General features: G+C 41.8%; 1 protein-coding gene across 2 annotated transcripts in view; it reads right to left on the reverse strand.

Annotated features, from left to right (window-relative positions):
• scn8ab (sodium channel, voltage gated, type VIII, alpha subunit b) overlaps positions 1–25,626 on the reverse strand; it is a 73,058-nt gene that overhangs the window by 8,402 nt on the left and 39,030 nt on the right. For both annotated transcript variants that reach the window (XM_023790666.2, XM_023790667.2), the window contains exons 10-21: positions 23,030–23,236; positions 22,583–22,867; positions 21,183–21,500; positions 18,881–19,016; positions 18,458–18,696; positions 17,500–17,673; positions 16,959–17,315; positions 15,673–16,122; positions 12,770–12,887; positions 12,183–12,337; positions 10,824–10,997; positions 1,835–1,957 (exon numbers count right to left, since the gene is read on the reverse strand). In XM_023790666.2, coding sequence (XP_023646434.1) covers positions 1,835–1,957; positions 10,824–10,997; positions 12,183–12,337; positions 12,770–12,887; positions 15,673–16,122; positions 16,959–17,315; positions 17,500–17,673; positions 18,458–18,696; positions 18,881–19,016; positions 21,183–21,500; positions 22,583–22,867; positions 23,030–23,236 — 2,736 coding nt within the window. The remainder of the gene's footprint in view (positions 1–1,834; positions 1,958–10,823; positions 10,998–12,182; positions 12,338–12,769; positions 12,888–15,672; positions 16,123–16,958; positions 17,316–17,499; positions 17,674–18,457; positions 18,697–18,880; positions 19,017–21,182; positions 21,501–22,582; positions 22,868–23,029; positions 23,237–25,626) is intronic.

Genomic DNA, 25,626 nt, shown 5'->3' on the forward strand with positions numbered 1-25,626 from the left:
GAATATCAATGATTTCTAGAAATAGGACAGAAGGATCTAAGGAAATTTTTGCTTCTGTTGTATACGGTGTCTCTACTTATCATATCTATTTTGTTTCACCAAAAATAGAAATTCATCTTCCTCAATGAGCACATTAAACATTTGTACGGAGTAAGGTTGGGTCAGAACTTATAAGTAAACTCCATTGCAAATTCTGCAGAGCATTTCTGCTGCCCATGTCGTCTGATGTTCCACTTTCTGAATTTAGCACCTCAAGTGCACCAAGCATTGTGCCAACTGAAATGTTTAACTGTATATTTTTATAATCTTCCCAAAAATGACAATGCAATCTGCAGCAGTCCAATATTTTAAAAATAAAGGTGCTCTAATGTTGACTATACACTCCATAATTTTAGTGAATTGCAATATTTTAGTGTCGCAATTAGACAAAATTGGAATTTTGTACCCCTCAGGTGACCCTTCACCTTCTTTCATGTGACACAGATTTGGTTTCTTAGAGTGGGTACAGTAACACTGAGTGTATTATGTTTCTGAATTCGGGCTCTGCTGTGTTTCATTTAAATTAATTGCTAACACTCCTTTGCTTTCTGCCTATGAAAATAAAGCTAGTCATTTTTGTGGAGGAAATCCCCAGCTCCCACCTTGGTCCTGTTTTTGCCATGAAAACAGCAAAGGGCTTTGAGCAAAACAAGCAGCCTTGTCAATTTCCTAAGTCTCAGCCTGCAGCTGACACATAGTCTGGTAGTCTTACAGGAACAGTATTATTTTCTTCGCTTCCAGAATTGAAATGGCTAAACCTCAAGGTCGCAAATGTAACGCTAATGCCTGCAGAAGCTTTGGACATCGATCCCAACCCATGTCCATGTGTGAAGGCGCAGGGAACAAGGCTTCTTCAGGCCCACAAACACATCCTGCATCAGCAAGTGAATAGGAGGTGCCTCCTGCAGTCATCTGTGCTACTCACAGGCCCGAAAATGCTGAACTGGGCAAATACAGGACAAGAACCAGGTGGGAGAGATTCTGAGGGCCAGGGAATGGAGAAGAGAAACTCAGTATATAAGACAAGAAAACAATGGCATGACAAGAACCAGAAGCAACTGTATGAGCACCATCAGGAAAAAGCAATCTGTCTATTCTGGCACAGATTGCTAGTGAACAACAAACTGATTTTGATCTTTTCATTCATTCTAAATGATAGGGAGCAACAAGAATGAATGTTGTACATAGTATTTTTGCTCTGTTACCGACATTCTGTCTGAGTTAGTCCCTTTTTACTGATGGTGCTCTGTTGCTGCTGGGGGCTCTCTGTACAAAATGCATAAGGGCACGAGATAAGGTGGGTGGTGGTTAGAGGAGAAGGGGGGAGGGGGGTCATTTATTAAAAGCCCTTGCAAAGCCAATGTTCAGGCCAATATTGTACACATTTGCATTGGTTTTGAGTTATTTTTTTGTTTTATTCATTGTTCTGGGGCTAATTTATTTATGATTATTTCAAAAATTGTGATGAGGCAGCTTTACAATGTAACCCTCTATTTCAGATTATATATGAAACTTCATGGCTCCTAAATCAGTGGATTTTAATATCCATTAGATCTTCTTCCCATTTTCATTTTCAGAGTGAGTCATCAAAGTAGCCACTGGTTTCTATGGTTTTAAAATGCCACAGCTGCATCATGACTTTTCTCCCCTGAGCATGTGCGTGCATGGAAGCATGACTGCTTTAATGTCATTTACGTTTCCTTAATCAAAAAAGGTCGCCTTTTGATCAGTTCTAGCATGCTTTGACTGTTCAGCTGGCATGCAGGGAGATCAGCCGCTCAGCTTCGGGTCTTACCCTCATCCCTTCAAAACGTGACAGAGCCCTGAGGGGTCTCAGCGCCCTTAGTGTCCTGAGAGATTTAATAGGCCCTAGATCGGAGTAGCCCAGGGCATTAGCTATAAGGCTGACTATAGACACCTACACAGAAACAGAGAAGCAAGACAGGTTCCAAACTGTTAGCGCTTAGCGTCTTAAACTTTCTTTTTTTCCCCCAAAAGCTCATCTATTGGAAGGTTAGTCGCACACAAACATGAATACATAATTATGGGCATATCTATATATGTATACACATAGAGATTCCTTTCGTAATATGGGTTATAGTAAAGTGCCACAGTATTTTGAAATTAAGAGGCCCCATTCTTTTTTTTTTGCTTGTTTTTACATTTTTTTGTTTTCTTTTTATTTGCCTTGGGTAGGCAAGGATGCTTGAAAACCAGCTTGATGGTGCACCTGTAAAGAGAGTCGTCGTTGTAAGAGAGAAAGAGGCATGAGAGACCAGGCACAGAGACACACACGAGACACATTTAGTTCAAAGGAAAGGGTTGAGCGGGGATTGGAAAGGCTAGGAGAGAAGGTTCCCTGTTGGACAAAATCCCAACAGACTACAATACAAGAACCTTACCCTGGACCTTCTAACACTGTCTCCCCAAGTTCCTCTCGGCTGATGCATAAAATCCCATTTAATTTAAGACAGACAAAATAAAGGCACCTATGAGAAAAAATACAGGTCAATACATACACATCATATCATCATACTAATATTACACACAATATTGAGATCTGGAACAGACACACACACACACATGAGAACAAGGCAAGGGAGGGTGCCAGCCAGGAGGGGCAGGCTGGACAGCTCATCGCGCTCGACTCCACATGGAAACTACCAAAGTCCTAAGAGCAACTGGAGTCTGCTGTGGCCTACCGACACCACACCCTGCATCAAAGCTATCCACCCGGCCACCTCAAACCATAGTACATCAATCTGTCGCATGGCAGTCAAGACATCACATATCACATCAAAAAAGGGACCTGAGAACAGGTTGTTTGCATGAAGGGGCTTTGTGTGAAGCAACAGTAAAACTGTAATAACATGTTAGTTTGATATCAATGATAATTCATCTTCATCGTCATCATTACTGTAATGTTATTATGACAGTGATTATATTTAATCCTAAGTCATAGTTTTTTAGCTTTTGTAATATACACCGATCAGTCATAACATAAAAAAAACCAGACAGGTGAAGTGAATAACATTGATTATCTCGTTACAATGGCACTTGTCAAGGGGGCCATTACATATTAGGCAAGTGAACAGTCAGTTCTTGACATTGATGTGTTAGAAGCAGGAAAAATGGGCAAGTGTAAGGCTCTGAGTGACTATGACAAGGGTAAAATTGTTGTTGCTAGACAAATAGGTCAGAGCATCTGCAAAATGGCAGGTCTAGGGGGCATTCCCAGTATGCATTGGTCAGTATTTAACAAAAGTGGTAAAAGGAAGGCCAACCAGTGAACCAGCAACAGGGTCAAGGGTGCCCAAGGCTTATTGATGCACATGGGGAGCGAAGGTTAGCGCGTTTGGTCCAATCCCACAAGAGAGCTACTGTAGCACAAACTAATAAAAAAAGTTAATGCTGGCAATGATAGAAAGGTGTCAGAACACACAGCGTATTACAGCTGGCTGCATATGGGGCTGTGTAGCTGCAGACCAGTAAGATTGCCCATTCTGACCCCTGTTCACTGTCAAAAGTGCCTACAATGGGCACGTGAAAATCAGAACTGGACCATGAAGCAATGGTAGGAGGTAGCTTGGTCTGAAGAGTCACGTTTTTTGTTACATCATGTGGACAGCCAGGTGCATGCGTGTCGTTAATCTGGGGACGAGATGGCAGCTTGCAGTGACATTGGTTTGAGGAACATGAAAAAGAGTTCATGGTGTCAACCTGCCCATCTAGGGGAGTCTATGTCTCGGTAGGTCAGTGCTTTTTGGTGGCTCGAGGAGGACCTACATGATAATAGGCAGGTGGTTTTAATGTTATGACTGATCGGAGTATATTTACTCTGTAGATTCAGACATACAGATGGGTTAAAAGTAGACATTTAAACATATAAACATGTTGGGTAATACTTTACTTAAAACAGTCATGTATAATGCATTCATGAAGTATTATAAACAAGACTATATTTATAACAAGTTATAACACTTTATAGGCATATTTATTATGAATTATGAATGCTCTATTAGGCTCTTATTTATAATGTACTTTAAATAACTTCATAACGCAGTACAAAGCATCATAAATGCTTTGTACTGACCATTATAATGCATCATGAAGGTATCTAGTGCATTATAGATAAGAGCTTCATAGAACATTCATAATGTATAATACACAAGGCTATTTGTTATGCCTTTTTATGAATAGCTATAGCCATGTTTATAATACTATGTATGCATTATAATACATTATAAAGGTATCTATAATGCATTATGATGATTGCTTCAAGTAAAGTGATACCAATTGTTGTTAAATCAGGACAGTGCTTATGAATATACTGTGTTAAAAGTGGTTTGTAATGCTCTTTTGATTTATACTAGCACATTACCCAGTCACTAATATATTGCTACTAATATTTTAACACATTACAGCTACAGCTTTCTGAGAGATACTCAGTCCCATGCCATTTTCTGTTCTCTTTATTCTCACGTCTCACTGTTAGAGACTTTCTGAAGCTGATGAGATTTTTAGTAGCATGTTTCTATGTACAGTACCATAGGACTCTGCTGTGGTTCTTACCTGCCATCTTTTTCATCCGAGACGGTGTTTCCCAATCTAGTCCCCGTCCACGTTTTTGCTCCCTCCTTGCTCCCGATAGGCAGTAATAATGTGGAATGTCTGGCATTGAGCTCAGAGGGAGCAAAAACAGGGACTGGTTGTGGGTCCCCAAAGACTGCATTAAGAAACACTGATCTAAGAGAAGTGGCTGTTGAGCATAAAAGTGTTTTGGCTGTGTGTGTATGTGTGTGTGTCTGTGGTACTATAAACCTATGTGTCTATGTGAAATCTGGTCACCAGGTGCACCTGGCCTTATTCTGCTTGGCAGGCCAGTAGCCAGTGATACTTTTTGGTTACTAGAGGACAGATGAATTGCACACCACAGAAATAGTTATCGGCCAGCAGGAAGTTATGCAGTATCATCAAATATTATGTAACTTACATAGACCAAGATGATGATAAGACTTCTCGAAAGTCAATCTTCGGTTTTGATGTACTACAAAAGTTGATGACTACAAAAGCCATGAATCAAGTCATTAGGATATTTTGTGACACCTCCTTATTTGATCTAAACCTTACAAGCTTACATTATTACCAACAGAGTATGGAAATCCAGGTGTCATATACTGCATATTTACTTCTGTGTTTTCTATTCAGAGCAAAGCAATGAAAAGGGCTTATTTTATATAACCCCTGGCACCCTATGGTCCAGCTCTCATATTCCACTACACAAGGACTTTTCTGACTGAATGCTGTACAGATCAAGGTGAACAGTTAAGTGCCCACAGTAGGATGAACTATACAAGCTTTAGATGTTAAGCGCTATAAAAACATTACAACTCTATATGACAGCTTTCAGCATGTCTTCAACCCACCATCCTAAAAGTACAGCCTTCTTCACAACTGAAAGAAGTCCTCCCTGTGCCACTGTGCAAATCCTCATTCACAGAGTCTTCTGTGCAATAGCTTCTGTCTACAGAGACCTTTACTGGGAGTGCCGACTGCAACCCAATCAATGATAATGCTGGTGAAGAATTCGCAGATTCATTGAAGGCCCGTGAGATCATTAGCTACCTACAATGCTAATGCTCGGCTTGTGCTTAATAAAGGACAAAGGCAAGTTCAGGAAATACACAGCCAGAACTAGACACTCTGGCATATGAGCAGCAATGCAAGGGTATGTGGGTTCAGAATGGTACAGGAAGTAAGGTTAGTGACACCTTGGAGGTTTGATTTAATGGTCCTTGCCTTATAATCAAGGTTTGTCTGAATTGTAAAGAGCTAGGTTTGGGTTGGAACATGGAGAGTCACAGATGGAGTGGGGAACGATGTGGGGCGAGAGTGAATAGGCAATAATACTGAAATGACAGCAAGGTTCTGTTAACAAAGGATAAGCAGCAGACTGGAAGAAGACCTGAAACCAGCCACCGACTGAGCTAACACACTGAAACAGTGCACAACATCGGAAGCTGACACCAAGGAAGGGGTTCTGCTGAAGGCGAAAGCTTTATTATGGTTTACTGCATCTTTCCGACTGTGCTCCTTACCTGGTTCTTCAGCTGCTCTCACAAACTGATTTCTGAGCTGGGGTTCACTGGCAAGCAAAGAGCCAAGAACACATATCCAAGAATTTGCTGCTACCTTATCCATAGGAACTGTAATATCAAAAATGGCATTGGGAGTGTCTGCATTGGTGAATATGCTGGACCACTGATCTACCTGATCTAGTGAAGTACTATACTTCATTTGCCTCAGCATGACTTGGAGATATGAGTCCTGAGGTTCCATGTTCCCGTCATCCTCCTGGCTATTTCTGGAATGCTTTCAGAAACACAATGAACCATTTGCACTCCACAGTCTGTGTGGCTGAAATACCCAACATAACAAACCTCATACATTTTCTACTCATTCTACACTAATTAATAGTTACAGTTAACATCCACTCTTCCACATATGACAGCTGTCATGTCACTGTACAACAAATAATTTCAGAATATATATAAGGATGCTATACCTGATGTTATATATATAATGCACTGATAGTAATTTAAGGGTTCTTTCTCCAATTTATTATGATTAAATGCACCCAAGTCCATGCTGACTCTTGAGGTCCATACAGTTCTCAAGAAGGTCCTGCCATCAGTCTGATACTTCAGTCTTTCTCAAGAAGGTCCTGCCATCAGTCTGATACTTCAGTCTTTCTCAAGAAGGTCCTGCCATCAGTCTGATACTTCAGTCTTTCTCAAGAAGGTCCTGCCATCAGTCTGATACTTCAGTCTTCCCAATGACATGTTTTCTCTCTACACTGAACGTAAATAAAGATTTTGCCTTCATCTGCATTAGAACAGCATTTGGGGTATTTGTCACCTTTAGCCTCAGCCTGCCCCCACGGATGCCCCTTTTTAGGGTCTGCCCGCCCCCCCCCCCCCCCCCCCCCCCTGAGCCAGCTGTGTAGGTGCCCCAGTGCCTCCTTCCTCTCTCATCGCTCTGCAAAGTAAGGTCAAGGAGATCTGTGGCTGTGGTGAATCTAAACCAGTCCCCACCCCCACCCCCCATGCACACACAGTGACACACAAGTTCTTTGTTTGTCGCTACCGTCCCAGTCTCACCTTCTTCACAATCACAAACATATTTTACTGATGCGCGTTTCCCCTGCACCTTCGTGAACTCTATCCAGCACATACAGAGAAAATAACCAGGAAACATGCTCATCTTCTTTTTTTGGGCCAGAAACTTAACTTTTGTTAAACTTACTTGATTCCAGTTACTGAAAGAGATATGGCGCCAAATAATCTGTCCTTCCTAGTCCGGCAGCAGCGATTTTGGATACGTATTGGGCAGTACAAGGCTTGCTTGAAAGGCTATTCAGGCCTAAATGAAAGCATTGTGAACATTTCGTAATATACAATGAAATGAGAATAACAGACATGTAAACAATCTTTTACAGACGACTTAAACTGGCAGCTATATGGCACTAATATATAAAGCAATAATAACTCAGTTAATATCTCATCATGAAAATATTCTGTCCTGTATACTGTAATGGATTCGACATGTAATTATGGGAGTATGACACATGATAAAATGAATGTCTTTAAAACTGGAGCTGACATGTAATAAAATCATGAAATAGTGCAAACTGAATCAACACCAGAATATGGTGGATCTACAGAACTCAGTCGGCTCAAGTTAGCTTCATATGACTTCTATCTACATCAACTCTGCCACTGAGATGTATCCTAGAGATTGTCTACTATGTTTATAACCTAAACATTATTACCAATAATGTTTATTATTACTAATAAACCTTGTCTGGGAGGACAATCTGCAATTCTACACATTATGAACGTTTGAAAGAAATGTTTAGTATTATATAAAACATTACATACGCTCGTATGTATTTCCAAAGGTAAAAAAAGCAGCTGTTTGACTGTAATTAACGTCAATACAAATCTCAGATGTGCAAAAAGGAAACTGAACAATTCGCAAAGGGATGTAATCACTGACAAAAACATAGATTTAAGTTATCTTAAGGATGTCATGATATTAAATTTTGTTTTACCTGTTGGATAAAATTACTTCTATTCTATTCTAATAAAAACATTTTTCTCAAATGATGCTGGCACAAGAAGAGCCTTCTCTTCTTGTTCAAATGTGTAACGTTCTCTAGACTTGGTGTCCTGGTATCGCTCTTTAAAGGTTCCTTAATCGGGTTCCTTGCTCACTTTTGACATTTACAAATGGCTGCTCCAAAAGAAATCATATTACACAATTATGGGTGTATGTTGAAAAAATCTGAGACAAAATGAGAATTTAGCAGTTTTTGCTTTGAATATCCAAAATTCTAGATGAGCAGATGTATTGAGGCTGTTGGGGAAATTCTAACTCCTGGACGTTTTGTGTTGCATTGGCTTGACACACACAAGGGAGCTGTGGAGGTCTAGACAAGGTTCAAGTGTTTTGAATCTGTTTTTGAAATTTTGCACTTGAGTCAGTAAAAAAAAAAAAAGCCACACACAAAGACCAGAAGACCAGAGAGCTGTCGATAGCGCACAAGTAAGGCAAGACAATGAGACGTGCAAACCTGCTCATGGCCTATGAATCGCACACATTACGTTCAGATCCAAATGGTTGGTGCAGTCACTGGACAGAAGAGGCTTCTCCATGGAAGAGAATGACTATGACTTACCCAAACAGAACACAATGTCACCAAAATTGGTTTATAGCAATTTCATTGCCCAGAAGCGACCACACATCGTGGGTGAGTCTGTTCCTTGTTCCATCAGCCAGTCCAACTTCCCAGCTCTGAACTGTACTATTCTCTCCTGAGAATCCTTTACATTTTGTTATCATAACCTTTATGGTAACCAGACCATTGTTCTCTTTTGACAGCACCCATCCACCCCACAGACCACCTAACTATATGAACAAAATGCTGTTTTTAAATCGGTTCAGACCATAGGAAGTTGTCAAATAAAGACAACAGTGAGCTGAATTATTTCAGAGGTATTCTGCATCAATGAACAAAAAGTGTATAAGAGATACTAACACAAACAGGCAAATTATATAGCTTGAATAATTGAGAGCAGCTGCATATATCTATCGGATTGACCTAATGCATTACAAGGGGTTCAGTTAAACCATTTTCATTATTAACTTTAGTAACAATCTACTACAACCGGACCAGAATACACATTGGTGAGGCGTTTCTTCTGTTTAAGCTCATAAGTTTTTGATCACATTACACAGTATATTTAACAATGACCCAAAAAGAAATCTACTGTGTCTGGAATACAGGACAGCAGAAACAGCTGGGACTATCCATAAAGGCACCAGTCCAGTGAGCTTTTCATTACAAAAGCAGTACAATAGCTTTGAAGGCCATAATAATTTAATCCTTTTTTGGTAACCATCCTGCTTGCCCTTGTGGCCAAAAGCAGGTATTACACCCTAATGGAGGCAGTGTACTATCTCAGCCCAGGGGACACTTTGCCTTTTTCATAACAGCTGGGAGACAATCAGTAAAGGTGTGTGAACACCCACTTTATTATTCTGGCCCAGGTTAGTGGTATCTATGGGACAAAATAACCTGTCATGACCAGACCTGTTCTGACCGCCCTAATTACACTGCACAAATGCAACAGTGACAAAAACTTCAGGAAACTTTACACAAAAAATGCAATAAATGTGACATCCTGTCAATATCTGGGGTACAGCAGCATAATTCCACCAACTCTGCATTGGCACAACAGCTATATGAAAATATGAAATAATTTCCAAATATAAATTGAAAAAAAAAATTTGAAGGTTACTAATGATAATGCAGTCGACCTATCTATAACTGTGGGAGACATTGCATAGTGGTTTTTAAAGGACAAGACTGCACGAGAAATATTTCTCAATTATTTCTCAATACTTTAGAGTAACAAATCTATACTGTACACATTATAACACAGATGTGGGTTGTCTTAATCCAGGTAACATTAGCATTACATTAACTGCACCTGCAGAATATCACTACTCTCAAATACACTGCCAGTGTAGACGTGTAGATGCCCTACAGTCAATAAGCCATTTTGGAAAGTACTGTTATTTTTAGATTGCTGTGTGTGAGCTCAAGCTTGTTACTCAGCCGTGTTACACAAGTGCCCTGGGTCATGTCACATGGCTGCACTTAAAGGCTCTCACCGGTTCCAACACTCTGATTCCTGTGTGATGTCATAGCTAAAGGAAACCACGTCTCCATCTGAAATGAACTCCTAGAATGATGTGATTTAAATCCCCATCAAGCATTTCAAAATACGGGAATGCCCAGAAGTGTTCATGACACTGTAGGTATATACAAAGTGTGCCAATGATGTATTCAGAGTGTAGACCAATCAGTGTTAGTCATACGTGATTTGGTTGCAGCCATTTTGGTGCAAGAAACTGACTCCAAGCACAAAAGCCATGGAGTGACATGGCCAGTCTACCACAGTTTATCAACTAACAACGTAAACCATGAATCATTAAAAATAAATCAATGCCAAATTAGTAATCTAAAAAAAACAAGTACAGGTCAGTCACAAAACAGTAATCCAGCATTCACTAGAGTTGAGGCCATCTCCGCCTACCTATCAATCCATGTTTCTGTAGCAAGTGATTGCATTAAGATGGCCTGTAAAGAAGGGTTTGGGGATTTATAGACGAATATGACTGGCCCCTGAGATGTGGGTGGGTGACAGAATACTTACATCCACTATGAAGAAATCCAACCAGCACCAAGCATTGGTGAAGTACTTGACAAATCCGTAGGCCACCCACTTGAGTAACATCTCCAGAATGAAGATGTATGTGAACACTCTATCAGCATACTCCAGGATGATACGAATGGTCTTCCTCTGCTCAATGTACACATCTTCAAAAGCCTGGGAAGGAATCACAGTAAATGCCTCAGAAAACAGACCGGGAACAGGAGCCCTATAGGAGCATGATCTACTGTCTCCCCCTTCAGACTGCTCAAGATACTCAACAGTCAATCACACAAGAAGGGTTCAGTTTTTCTAAAGCCCTGGGAATAAAAAAAACATCATTCAGTTGTCTGACTTAATCTGCTAAGATTCTCAAACGTTGACACAAATGCAATTAATGCTTAAATTCTTTTAAATGTCCCAGTGGAAAAATTACACAATTAAAATACAACAGTGATATAAAACCTGATTAAAATAAAGAAGGCAAGTTCAGTGAAAACTGACATGTATTTCCTTATTTTACAGACTGACTTCATGTGCATAAAAATGGCTGAATTTGGTTCAGGCCCAACAAACAGCACAAAGGAAACCAAAGGAAACATGTATCACTTTGTCTATATCTGAGAGAAGATAGCCAACGTGTATAATACAATCTAAAGGGGCTGGAAATGCAGCTATAGTATTAGTTGATGCTCCAACATCTTTTGCCAGTGACAAAATGTACATTAAGGATGATCTTTTCCTCCTATGCACATGCAGTACACTCAGATCTTTTATGCTCTTAAGTATTTGTGGGCCGTGGTTCCCCCAGAGAATTCAAACCGCTAACAGCTGCAGCCCAAACCGGATTCTTTGGTTAGGAGGTAAGTGCATTTCTGCATACATTAAGAACAATATCTGTATCATAAGCAGAAAATGACTACTTAGGATGTGCACTTTGCTGTAAGAAGAGCTTGTAAAGACCTCCTAGGCCTTGCTGGATCCAAAATGGTTTCCACACTGCTGTTTATGATTCACTTCTGTTCTGTTATTTTCTTTTTCTTTCTTCCCCTATGTTTTGATCCCATTGTGTATTTTTTTTTATCTTAAATGTTTCATCTGAATTTTGGGTGCGTAACTTCATTACAAGATCAACATCAGTAATTCAAGAGGCTAAAAAAACACGCAACAGATAAAATGAATTCAGAATGTTGTTTATAGCTGACCCAACAATTTCAAATTTACAGCAAGAAAATTTTTAAATCTTGTTTAATTTTGGGAGTCTGCAGTTCAACTCCCAGCTATGATGGCGTACTAACTGCATGCTGACCATGCATGTAGGTTTGCGTGTGTTCATGTGAATGTGAGGAGGCCGGACCTCACCAGTGCCCCACTGCTGAGCAGGATCATGAAGATGATGAGGGTCTCAAACCAGTTGTGCTCCACAATCAGGTAGCAGGTCTTCCTCAGGTACCACCAGTACTTCCCCCAGCCCTCAGTGATGGGCACATCGCAGCACTTGTACCGTGCAATGCAGGCTGTGCCAGACAGCATCCATGATAATCAGCACAAACCAAAGACTTCATAGACTAAATCTCCTCTCTTCAGTTCTTTTTAGGAATTTGTTGGAATACTCTGTTGGATTTTGCTGAAATGACTGCTGAATTTGACCAGCTCTGAAAATCCATAGTGTAGTATTTTTTATGTACAATAGACAAAACAGCTAAAGCATAAAACAAAAGAAAAGAAAGTACGAAGATGTGTGCTTATATCTATGAGAAGAGAGGGTGTGTTTGTATCAGAGTCTCAGTTCATCTGGGGCCCTCCTCTAAGATAAGGTGTTCTTAGCTTCCAAAGTCAAGGACACATGCCTGTGTTTTTCCAGAAGACTAGATATTTTAATGTTACCTCAGAAACACCCTGGAACCTCCATCATTTCCATGTTCATCTGGCCCTGGGGTCACACTCACCCTCTGTCCAGCATGCGTCCGGGTCCAAGTACTCCTCCGCTGCCTCCACAACCACCACATCCTCAACGTCGGGCTTGATGTCGATGGTGCTCCCCTCTGATGAACTGGTGTCATCCAGCTGTACAGATGGGGGGAGGACGGATCACATCACGGCCCATATCCAGTTCCCTCCTGTCTCCACCTGCCCTGCTAATATTCTTTGTGGTGATTTCAAACAGGGGAAACCCAACGATCCACCAGGAGATCCCCGAGATGAGCAGCTGCTGTGTGGCTAATCCATTGACCTATGTCATCTCACCGCATGGCTCTGGCATGAGAGACTGCAGTCCCTCTAAAAAGCTGCGCCGTAGTTTCCTTTAATACACTCATCCGATGTGAAGCTAAGGGAGCCAAAAGGTGCAATCACAATCATAGCTATTTTATAACTCAATCTGCTACAGAGCAGTATCTAATGTACATCCATCTGTACATCCTCAGCAGGCCCTAATGTACCCAGTTGAATTATATTCACACCAAAGGTGTTCATTTCACTGCAACACTTGCATGTTAACTACTCAACCACTGCTATTTATGCACAAGATGTCGCAACATGTATAAGTTAATAAGTAAGTTTCAGTAAGCAAGCAGATTTTAACTGCATGGGTTGTTATGTAATTAATCTAGATACATCTAACCTTGCTTGGTGACTGATTACAGAATGTATGTTGGACTTCATCCAGTATATAAACATGAATGCTTTAGCTTTTTGGTTTTTAGAGGATGTTCTGTGCATCTCTGAAACTGTAATGACATTACCAAGATCGCAATGGCTGAGACCATTAACCGTTTGGCACTTAGGGAGGGACTTATTTACTGGAAACTGAGAATTGTGCTTAACACAGAGCTGGATAGTATGTAGTCATGTAATTGTAATGCAATTACATTGTGTGACTGATAAAAGAATTCTGCTGCGGTGTGACTGCTGACACAACCGCCCCATACTGCACAGCGAGGGAGGGGTCATTCAGGCACAAGCTAAAACAGGCATTATGTACAGAGGAAAACACTACCGACAATACTGACAGTACAGACGTAAAATAATCATACACTGTTCATCTGAGTCATAAAACACACAGACTGTTCTACACTCTGATGCATCAGCATGGAAGCGTATTTTCCTACCACGTTTGAGACTTGGCAGTGCAATGCTCAGCTTTTGCAATACAGAATGGCCTCACAGAAATGTGAGCCAGATCATACACACACACACACACACACACCTAAACTTCTATATGCACATATAAATTTTATACACACACAGGAAATCTGCCGAGGGAATCTCAAAACAAAAAGCACCACTGCAGGATGCAGCACTAGAGGATCATGGGGCAGAGACCCGGTACAGAAATGCCTCATGCACAACTGGGCAGAAGCACAGACGATACCCACAGACAAAACATCTGCATATGCAACGAGCTGCCGCCACAGTAACTGCGACACTGCACCAGTACATAGCTGTGAACTAACACAGGGACAACCTCAGGGATCTGCGCGTATCAAAAATACATTACTCCAAAAGGTACAAAAGCACAGCTCTAAGCGTTCATGTGAAACAAATGATAAAGGTGTACTTAATAAAGAAGTATAATCAAAGGAAAAGTCAGTTTTTTGCACAAAGCCCAAAGTGTTACTCTGAACATAACGTGTCATGGCATAGACACTTGCGTTGTCTGGTTTGAAGTTTGAATTCAATGGCACATCGCCTTCGTAAGAATTCATTAGTAGCCACTGCAGTGACCGTGCATTGAGATTCTCAGGCTCACAAGGATTCCATTGGCGTTCCAAGCTGCCTGAAGGACCTTGCATGCATTCTAGGAGAGTGTGTGAGCAACTACTGCTTAGACCGGACGGTTACACCATGAAACTCGCCTTCCGTCCAGACTGACTCAAGGTCATCTTAGCAAATGCTGCTGTCGGTACAAACAAAAAAAACAACACAAACCTGACTCCCTAGAGCCATCCACCTCTCTTGTCTGAATGCCTGATACAGCATATAGTGGTGAGGGCTCGTACCCTGAGCCATATGCATAGATTGCATGTGCACCTGTGTGTCAATGAGCGCACTTGTGTGCCTGTGTCTCTCTGTCTGTGCAGCCTTCCTGGAGGAAAGTAACAATGCCACACTGACTCTGCAAATGTCCCAACTGTGGCACATTTTAGATTTTCTGTATTTTAATGAATGAAATAGAAAGTAAATAAAATCAGCCATGAAGTAATTCTCCTTTTAAAATGTCTGATGCTCTGATTCCTCACAGAGGTGCCAAAAGCACCGTCAAAAAGGCTGAGAGATGAGATCATATATGTTGGATGGATATTTTCCTCTTGCATTATTTTGCTTAGTCATCCTGCAACTTTGGCTATCCATCCTGCAATCTTAGCCTCGCAAGCCCCCCAAATAAACAGGAAAACCGAAATAAACGGCCAGCTTTATTACTTAGGCCGTGTGATCTAAATGACTGCATAATGAATAAACATAATGAAGACCATTAAAAAGACACAAGACATTTTAACTCTCCTATATCAGTCAATTTACTGTACTGCCACTGCTTAACCAAATATATACTCTGTCAAGCAAAGTATAACTGGAAGTAATGAAAAAGGAGATAGTCCTTCAATATTTTTTTCAATATATATTAACAAATTAAACACACCTTTAAAAGTACATGAATCTCAGCTAATGATGTCAAGTAGCAAATCTTGGTTTCTTTCCTTCTTTCTGCCGTTGATGTAAGACGTAGTGTTGTGATATAATCAGAACTTCCTTAAGCATCCTGTTTTTCAGCATATCTTTGTGTTTCCCTACATAGAAAATCCCGAGGTATCCCCACCCCCATATCTCCCCACACCCACACCTCCTTACTCACATCTTTGCTCCCCTCGGCATCTGACTCGCTGCTGAAGTCTTCGGTGTTAAGGTTCTCAAAGTCTGACTCTCCCACGGCAATAGGAACCCGCACGGTGAGATTCGGGTTGTGGATGAAGGACATGCGGTCTTCGTCAATCATGTATTTCCCCACGCTGCTTCCAATCCCACTGGTGGTGCCGTTGCCGTTTTTCTGGTAATCCAGTTCGCGGTTTATGTCCACACCCGTGTGGTTGCCGATGCACAGCTTCTTGTCGTATGCCTCATCACTCTCCTTCTTCTTCAGGATTGTGGCGATCAGTACCCGTATCTTGACCTTTGCCCAGGCAATGCCCTTCTTAATGCGAATGACAGATATCTGCAGGTTGTTCATCTCACCATCATCATCTGTAGCAGCCAGGTTGTCAGCACTGAATGAGCTCAGAAGCAGGGCAAGGAACAGGTTCAATACCTAGAGAGGGCATGAATTAGTTAGTCAGGTTCTATCACAAAGGTTACTGGTTAAACAATTATTTTGATTTATACAAAAGCTTTGCATTGGTCCCTGTCATGTCCCCGTTTGGCCAGCAGATGTCACTGGCCATTCCGTTTTTTTCCCCTGGTTCCTGAGTGTTTAGGTAATTGGTGTCTCTTGTCTGGTGCTTGTTATCTGTGTTTATGCTATGGCTTTGGTAAAAAAACTATTTTATTATTGGTCCAGAGACCGACGTGGTTGTCGATTATTTTCATGCAATGGTACAGGTGGTTCCAGCAGCCTAATAACAGTTATATATCAATGCATTTTATTGTTTTATTAAACATGTTCATAAAACCCGTGACTTTATACTCATAAATAAGCAGTCATTCTTAACATTCTTAAGCAGTTTTCAAAACACAAGTGCCTGTCTGTTTCTTTGATAATTTAACAGACTGGCTACCTCCAGTAAGTAGCCTGACAAGACGCTGTATCCTTACAAGGACTATATTTTTAAGAGCACATTGGAACACTATTAAATTCTAATTGAAATAATTTTCTTCTGAAAAATTAACCATGACTAGTTTATTCTATTATTTTTTTGTTTGTTATCCATGGTATAAGTGGTGTGAACCACTTCAAGGTGTGTGTATATACGTAAATAATTCATTCCAACTTGGCTACACCAAGTTATCATTTATTATTTTCATATAATTGCACACCTCATCGTGGTTTATTCCATACACATTCTACATATTCGTAGCAGTGAATTGGTGGTTGTGTCATGTTCTGTTTTTTTTGGGTGTGGATAAACAGAGGAAGCCCTTCCTCACCACCAGGTTTCCAATGACCATGACCATCATGAAGACGGTGAGGCACATGGTCTGACCGGCCACCTCCATGCAGTCCCACATGGTCTCAATCCATTCGCCGCACAGCACCCGGAACACGATCAGGAAGGAGTGAAAGAAATCGTTCATGTGCCAGCGCGGAAGCTCGCAGTCCTGCGCGATCTTGCAGACGCAGTCCTTGTAGCTCTTGCCGAAGAGCTGCATGCCCACCACGGCAAAGATGAAAACGATGATGGCCAGCACCAGGGTCAGGTTACCCAGGGCACCCACGGAGTTCCCAATGATCTTGATGAGCATGTTAAGAGTGGGCCATGACTTTGCCAACTTGAACACTCTCAGCTAAAGAAGTAGGGTTAGGGTGAGATTAAGGGGGTTAGGGTGTAAAGCATAATGTGTAGGAGTGAGAGTAGGAAACAGCAGGATCAGACTAAATAGCAATCACTGATGAGCAATTCACAAGCAGTATTGTAAAGTATAGAGTAAAATCACAGAAAGAGAAAATTAAAGGTGTCATCAGATTTACCAATCTGAATGATCTCAGCACGGAAAGACCCTCCACATCAGCTAGGCCCAGCTCCACCAAGCTCAGGCTCACAATGAAGCCATCAAAGATGTTCCAACCCTCCTGGAAGTAGTAATATGGGTCCATAGCAACGAGCTTGGCAAACATCTCAGCTGTAAAGATTCCTGTGAACACCTGTTAGGACAGAAGTTTGTTACCAATGACCAAGCACCTTCATTTTTTGAGAATCCAGAGCTACAGCATGTATCAACAAATTTTCCAGACCAAAAATTTACTGGCTAAATGCAGGCATTCAAGTGAAGTAGAAAAATAATCTATACATCTTGGAAAATAAAAGCATTTCTATAATCAAGTAATGGGTTACAAAATGGATGTAGAGAATTATTCTCTACATTGAGGGTTCATATCTTTTATAATTCTTATTTTGGGCTGGAGTAGATTAATATAAATATACAATTCCCCTAGACACCATACACAGATTCAGACAAAACCAAGATTGCTGACTCAGGCCACAGAATAGGGGAAGAAGATGCAGCTCAGCTTTAAAAAAGGACTTCATATTTAATGACCCTGCCATCGGAAAGTGGCTCCAGGCTGGGGTCTGCATCTTCAGAACAGAAGTGCTCTGTGGGATGTACGCCATGTTCCAGGAAAATGTAAACTCAAAGGCAAGAGTGCTTTGTGAGAGTATACCTTGGTGTGTCCCTGTATTATTTTCTAGGTGGTTATATGAAGTATTTTCTGAGTTTAAGTATAACAACAGGAGGCTTTTCAGGTCCATAGATGGCCCCATCAAATCCAAACTGCACCAACCATAACTAGAAACCATAAACAGTCAACAAGAATTAAAGATGACGATATCCAAGGAGTAAATCCATGGACCAAATACCCTACAATATGTGTTGGGATGTGGGCCATCAGTGGGCCATCAGTGGGCCATCATGAAGGTGATTCTCACCAGGTTTCCAACCGACAGGACTTCCGCAAAGTGGGGTGTCATGGGGTAGTGCTCCATGGCCATGAAGAGGGTGTTGAGAACAATGCAAATGGTGATGGCAAGGTCTACGAACGGGTCCATCACAATCAGGTTCACGATCTCCTTGATCTTTAGCCACACAGGGCAGCATTCCCAGATAAGGAAGGTGTTTGCAAATTTATACCAGCATGGTGGACACTTTCGCTGGGACTCTTCCAGTTCTACAGGCCAATGGTATAACAAAGAACAAGGGCATCAGTCAAGCATTTGCTCTGTTCACTGAAGGAGCTACAGTATCTGCAGCAATTTCTATTGTAATTAGCTTAACAGCATAGTTGAAAAAGAGGCAAAGGTAAGTAAAATATATTTAAATTGTGCAGGAGATGCAGTGAAAGGAAACCATACCCTCCACCAAAGTGTTGGTGATAACACTCATGACACTGTTGGCTCGGTCCTTGCGACCAAAGGAGGTGTTGAGCTGGTCCACAGACACCATCAGGGAGCCTGAATGTTTCTTCTTCACCCCAACCTCAGTGGTTTGCTGCCAGGAGGAAAATCCATGGCATTAGAACAATGACATGTCAACATAACTGCCTCCAAACACTGTCCAAAATGTAATGTGAATGGTAAGCAAAGAGACTAAAATATTAGCAAGGAGTGGGGATGCAGAATAATGACAGTGCAGTAGAGATGTCCTTGCACCCCCACCTCCCGCCCCCCCAATCTGATTAATACACTCCTGCAGACTCGTACAGAACAGAAGGACAACTAAACTGGACACCGAATTGGAACTTAAGTCCACATTGTACTGGGTGTTTTATAGACATCTAGTGTCACGAGAACTTTCCATCCGGAACAAATGGTATGAATCACACCTACAGAGAACACATGAAGTGTTTTCAATATAATGCTGGTGAATATCCATAATTCGGCATCAGTCACGGTCACACCTATAATCTGTTCCTTGATGAACCAGGAGGTGAATATGGCACACAGTCTTCTTCGGCAAGGGATGGGACTAGCGTTGCATGTGAGTGTGTGTATGCATGTGAGTGTGTGTGCAGGGTGCGTCACTGAGTCCGACATGCATTGACATGCATAAATTTTAAAAGAAGAAAGGTCAAGGTGCCGCACAAGACAGGAGGATTCCCATGCGCAGCTGAAGAGCTTGGACTGTCAGGAGTGTAAGGGGTGCCAAGCTACCATGCTAACAGCGTGAAGTATGGCTGCTGGAATAGTTTCTTAATCAAAAGTTTCTAGGAAAAGAATAACCAAGGTAGAAATGCAACCTGAACTTTCAAGGACTCACAAAAACAGGAAATTCTGTCCTTTATGGCTGATGTTTTTGGGGATGTGAAATGCACTGGAGATCAGCTTCTGTCTTATTCACTAGCTAAAACCTGCTTAAACTTCTCTGACAATGATCTCCAACACATGCAGGGTCTGTCATCAGTACGAGGAACCCAAATAGGCTCTGTTTGCTTTGTAAGGAAGAGCAATAAGGATACAAAAGAATAAGAATAATATTTATGACCATTTTTTTCCTACACGGTGACATGGGGGGCATGGCTGACAACAGTCCCAGGAGGAAGGTGATTCATTCATCTGGTCCCAGGTTCTTGACCACATCTATAAACTGGTGTTTCTCACCCCCATTAAATTTGACTCCTGATGAATCCTGGGGCATTTATTTGACTCCCAGACATGCTGTAAGTTGTTTTTTTCTTGACCTGCTTTCTTCACATGTTTCTTTGCAGGACTGTGTTGATTCTGTCCCTGTTTAACCTCCATAAACTTAAAAAGGAAATTCCGGCCCTAATCCATGCACCATGTGGCTGCGTTACAAAAGCTACAAAAATAAACGTCACGCTTATTTCAATTGTATTACCAAGAATGGACAGATAAACCACTGATGTACAAAGTAAGGAAAAGGTCTGAAAGCTTGAGTTACAGGGGACATCATGGAATTGGATTAACAAAGAAATCGGACTTTTATGAATTAGTCTATAATAAACAGCACGTATCTCAGCTGCCTGTTTTACGAAAAATTGCAAGCGGAGGAATCTGAGAGACCTGGCAGGCGGACAAGGGCGGGACAGCAGACAGGGTACAGGTGCGTCACCTTTTGTCCCACAATGTGCACCAGTGCAGAAAGGTCTAAGAGCTTCATCAGCCACTCAAGCAGTGGGCATTGGCAGTAAAAGCACAGTGGTACAGTGCAAAATGAATTTGCACAGACAACCTCAGTGTAACCTGGTCATCACAGGAATCTGAAGCTGACAACATTGCCCAAGCTTCCATTTTTCCATCGCTTTTCCCACCTAACACCTTATCACTATGAATACCTTTTGATACTGACCTAACCATACTAATTGAGAAATGACAATTAACAGTTGTTAATTGAGTGGCTGGAAAGTTAGCACATATTTTAAATTTTTAATTATGTTTCATATCAGAGTGATGGTCAAGATATGGGCTATCAGGGGTAACTGCTTCCATGCTGCTTGCTAAATAAATGTGCTTGCCCCTCTTTCTTCTCACTGTTTGGGACACAGGGGCTGCATACAGAGTGGTGGGGGGGGCATGGAGTTAATTAGGATAAACCACAAAGAAGGAAGGAGGAAGAGGAGGAGGAGCGCCATGCCTAGGCTGATCTATTCATGGACGTCCTTACACTGTCATCAGTAGCTGCCTTATCTATTATCACCTCAGGCAGAAGGCGTCCGCCCGGACCAGGCCCGATGAGTGAGACCACGCCGTTACAGTCCACCGTGCTGTTTCTCTTGCCATGCGGGGCCAGCGGATGGATGCGGGACGAGCCCTGGCTGTAGCCGCTGTAGCTGCTGCGCCGGTACGGGATGAAGAGGGAGCCCCGGCGCTCCTCGCTCTCCTCCACCGTGCTGTGCTCGTCGTCTGCAAACTCGTTCTCCGAGCCCACGTCCTTGGAGCGGCCCTTGAAGCTGAAGATGCTGCTTTTGCTGTTCTGGCGTGACAGGAAAGGCGACCCGGGGATGCTGAGGAGGGACTGGTGGGGGAGGTGGGGGTTGGGGGGGGTAGAAGGGAAAGCAGAAAGCAGCAGGAGAGGGAAAATGGATGGGGGTGGGGGTGGGTCATGAGAAGGGGGAGTCATAGGGAGGGTCGATGAAGATGAGGTAACTATCAGCCATTGCTATGAAACAGAGAACGTATTTACACACAATTCACATTTCCTGCATTTATACTCAGTTATGTTCAATTATACTTTTAAATGTCACTTAAGTGTTCACTTACAGTATTCTGTAATTCAGCATACAGAGATATCAGTGTAACGTTAGGAGCAGGTAGCGGGGTAAGGATTCATCCATTTAATCAAAACAGGGATGAATTAAACAAGTTCTTAAATGAAAGTCTTCCTAAGGAATGTGACTGAGACACTGAAGTAAAGTGAGCATAAGGATGATGACAGAATCTGTGCTAATACTCGAGGGATTCAGTGAAAGATTCTTAAAGCTGCATCAATAATTCATGACGCCGATTGAAAGCATGGACCCCATCACTGCCACAGGAAAATGTTCGAGTCAAATATCGAGTAGCTGTGGATCAATATCTCCACATCCAGCCATCGTAACAACTCCAATCTGTAGCCACACCTCAGGAATTAAATAAGACAGAATTAAATGTACTGATTCCCACAAGTATGCCAGTCCTCATTGCCTCTTTGCCTTCACCTTGTTGATATCAGTGATATTAAGCCAGAAATTAATTATTCACAATAACCTCATTTTCATTTCTTTATTTAGGAGGTGATTTTATCTAAAGCGACATACAACTGAGACGGCAGCCAGTCTCTGGAGCTGTGGTGAGGTTAAAGCCTTGGTTAGAGGCCCAGTGGTAAAATTACTGTCAACCACGGGATTCTAACCGGCGACGCTGCGATCAGAGGAACATGGAGGTAGCTGCCTTTCACTTTAATGCCCTAAAATTAATCGCAGCTGCATGCAGTTTTTTATTGTTTTTTTCATACTTCATTTTTTTTGTCCCTTAGGATGGGCTTTCCTTTGGGAAAATAAGATGCTAGCAGGCCCCTTCCCCCCCCCCAAGCACAAGCATGCCGTCCAGCTCCCACACCTGGTTCATGATGGACGTCCTCCGGCCCAGCCGGCTGTCTGGAAAGCGGAAGCGGCTCCTTTTGCTGCCTTCGTCAGACTCAGTAACGATCTTCTCGCTGTCGCCCTTCTCCTCGCCCCTCAACTGCTCCTTCTGCCGCCATTTCTTCTTGCGGTTGCGGCGCTCCTTTGCGCTCTTGGAGCTCAGCTTGGAGATTTCGGAGGAGCTCCGCGACAGGCGCCCCCCACCGTCATCCTCCACGGCGTCCTCTGATACCGTACCTGCTGGGGTGGCTGTAGCGGCGGCCTGTTGCACGTGAGATGAGTGTGAGTGAAGCCATGAGTAAGACACATTAACAGAACAAGCAAAAGGTCAACATGAACCAGGTCTAAGTCGTCCAGTCGTAACCATAATGCCCAGAAGCTGTAAGAAGATGGACTAGAAAAAACAGCCAGTAGACAGACAGACCTGAGCTTCTTCCTGCTGTTTCTTCAGCTGCTCCAGCATGGCCTTAAATTCAGCCTCTTTCTGCTCAGCCTCCTCCATCGTGGCCTGGTTCTGCTCCTCATAGGCCATGGCCACCACGGCCAGGATCAGGTTCACCAGGTAGAAGGAGCCCACAAAGATCACCAGCACGAAGAAGATCATGTAGGTCTTGCCCGCAGCCCTGAGTGTCTTTGAAAAACAAACGAGCAGCTCACGTTAGAGCTAAGCCACTGCACAGCCTGGGTTCACTTCAGCGAGGGCCTGTATATACCAGACTAAATTAATAACCTATGGAAAATGAGACGTATTCCACATGGATGAACACAGACAAAAGTTCATCACACAACATGTGCTTCTTGGCCTTTCATTCACACTGCAATTTCCATTCATATTTTTCCACTGCTGCGGCAACAATATGCAGCTGTACAGGGGCCTAATCTCTGAGTACAGTATTAAGACCATGCTTTAATTTAATCATTCCAAAACATAAGAGAGGTACATTCACACCAGCACATCTGAATGATATATGGGCTCAGAGTGACAAGTCTTTGTGCTTCCAAAAATATGAACAATAATTTTTACATGAATTGCTTTATTGCTAAATGTATAACAAATGCTATGTACAATATTACATTGTGGTTTCTATCTTGATCTTCAACTTCAGGCATAGTTTGCCTTATTAGCTGTGTTGTGTAAATACATGGAGATCAGCATCTGACATACAATGACCAGTTTTTTCTAAACACTTTCATAATATTTTGCAGTTTAACAAGTGATTCAAAAAGAATTAAATACTATTGCAAATAATTCAACCTTCTAAGGTAATGGGACTGACAAAAAGCATTTGAAATGTCAGGATATTTAAGCCATTTAGGAGTGATTTAGGACATTTGAAAAAAATGGGTAGATTGCAGCCCATAGCTATAAAATGTAAACACAGAGGAAACATATCAAACGATACAATAGACCTTGCTATGGCTGACAGTAGCGAAACACACAGAAACCTACTAATGTTCCAAAGAGCAAAAAGCAACTACAGCAAGGAGCAACTACAGTGATCCCTGTTATTGAATTGATGCCATATAGTAATGGGGTTAGTGGCAGTAAATCCCATCTTTAACACAGAAATATAAAAAGACAAGGTCAGCTCAGTGGATTACTTTAACAGGGGTACTGATTCAAAAACAGGAGCGGTTGACCAGATGAGGACAAGATTCAGAACTGATATGGATATGGCTCATATATTGTAAAGAGAAATTAAAACTCATAATACCGATTAGCATGGGAAATCAAATCCATCAGTTACAGAAGTAACAAAGCGATTTTCTCAAACCAAAACAACTACCAAAACCAAGCAATGAAAACTAGAAATGCTACTTGATTTTTATTTCTTAAATCAACCTTATTTCAAAAATAACACCAGCCAAAATAATTTACAAATGTTATACAGTCGTATGCAAAAGTTTGGGCACCCCTCAATAAATAACATATTTTGGTCATTTTTTAATGGAAAAGATGTAAACACAGTCTCTGAGGAAATGGAAAAAATGCACAATATTTTCACCAAACATTGATGCATAGTTACTTTTTATGTCATAAATTGAACAAAGGTAAAAAATAAAAACATTATTGTGGCACCCTGCGAAAGTTTGGGCACCCTACATAATCAGTACTTGGTAACACCTCCTCTGGCAGATATAACAGCTTGCAAACGCTTTTTATAGCCAGCTAAAAGTCTTTCAATTCTCGTACTTGGGATTTTCTCCCATTCTTCCTTGCAAAAGGCTTCTAGTTCTGTAATATTCTTTGGTCGTCTTGCATGCACAGTTCTTTAAAGATCTACCCACAAATTTTTAATGATGTTTAAATCAGGGGACTGTGATGGCCATTCCAAAACCTTCAGCTTGCGTCTCTTGAGGTAGTCCATGGTGGATTTCGAGGTATGTTTAGGGTCATTGTCCTGTTTGTAGAAGCCATCCTCTTTTCAACTTCAGCTTTTTTACAGATGGTGTGATGTTTGCTTCCAGAATTTGCTGGTATTTAGTGGAATCCATTCTTCCCTCCACCCTTGCAATGTTTCCTGTGCCACTGGCTGCAACACAACCCCAAAGCATGATAGATCCACCCCATGCTTAATAGTTGCCAAGGTGTTCTTTTCATGAAATGCTGCTCCTTTTTTTCTCCAAACATGCCTTTGCTGATGGTGGCCAAAGAGTTCTATTTTTCCACAGCACTTGTTTCAAAAATGCATCAGGCTTCTGTAGATGTTCTGTTGCATACTTCTGACGCTGGATTTTATGATGGGGACGCAGGTAAGGTTTTCTTCTGCTGACTCTTCCATGAAGGTCTTGTGGAACGGTGCACCACCACTCCTGAGTCTGATAAATGTTCCTGCAGGTTTTTTGCAGTCAAATGGGGGTTTTGATTTGTCTTTCTGACCAGCATATGAGCAGTTCTCTCCGAGAGTTGTCTTGGTCTTCCAGATCTCATCTTGACCTCCACAGTTCCTCTGAACTGACATCTCTTAATTACATTTCTCACTGTGGAAACTGCAAGCTGACAACGCTATGCTATCTTCT

Source organism: Paramormyrops kingsleyae, chromosome 8 (genome assembly GCF_048594095.1).
Source record: "Paramormyrops kingsleyae isolate MSU_618 chromosome 8, PKINGS_0.4, whole genome shotgun sequence".
Classification (NCBI taxonomy): Eukaryota; Metazoa; Chordata; class Actinopteri; order Osteoglossiformes; family Mormyridae; genus Paramormyrops; species Paramormyrops kingsleyae.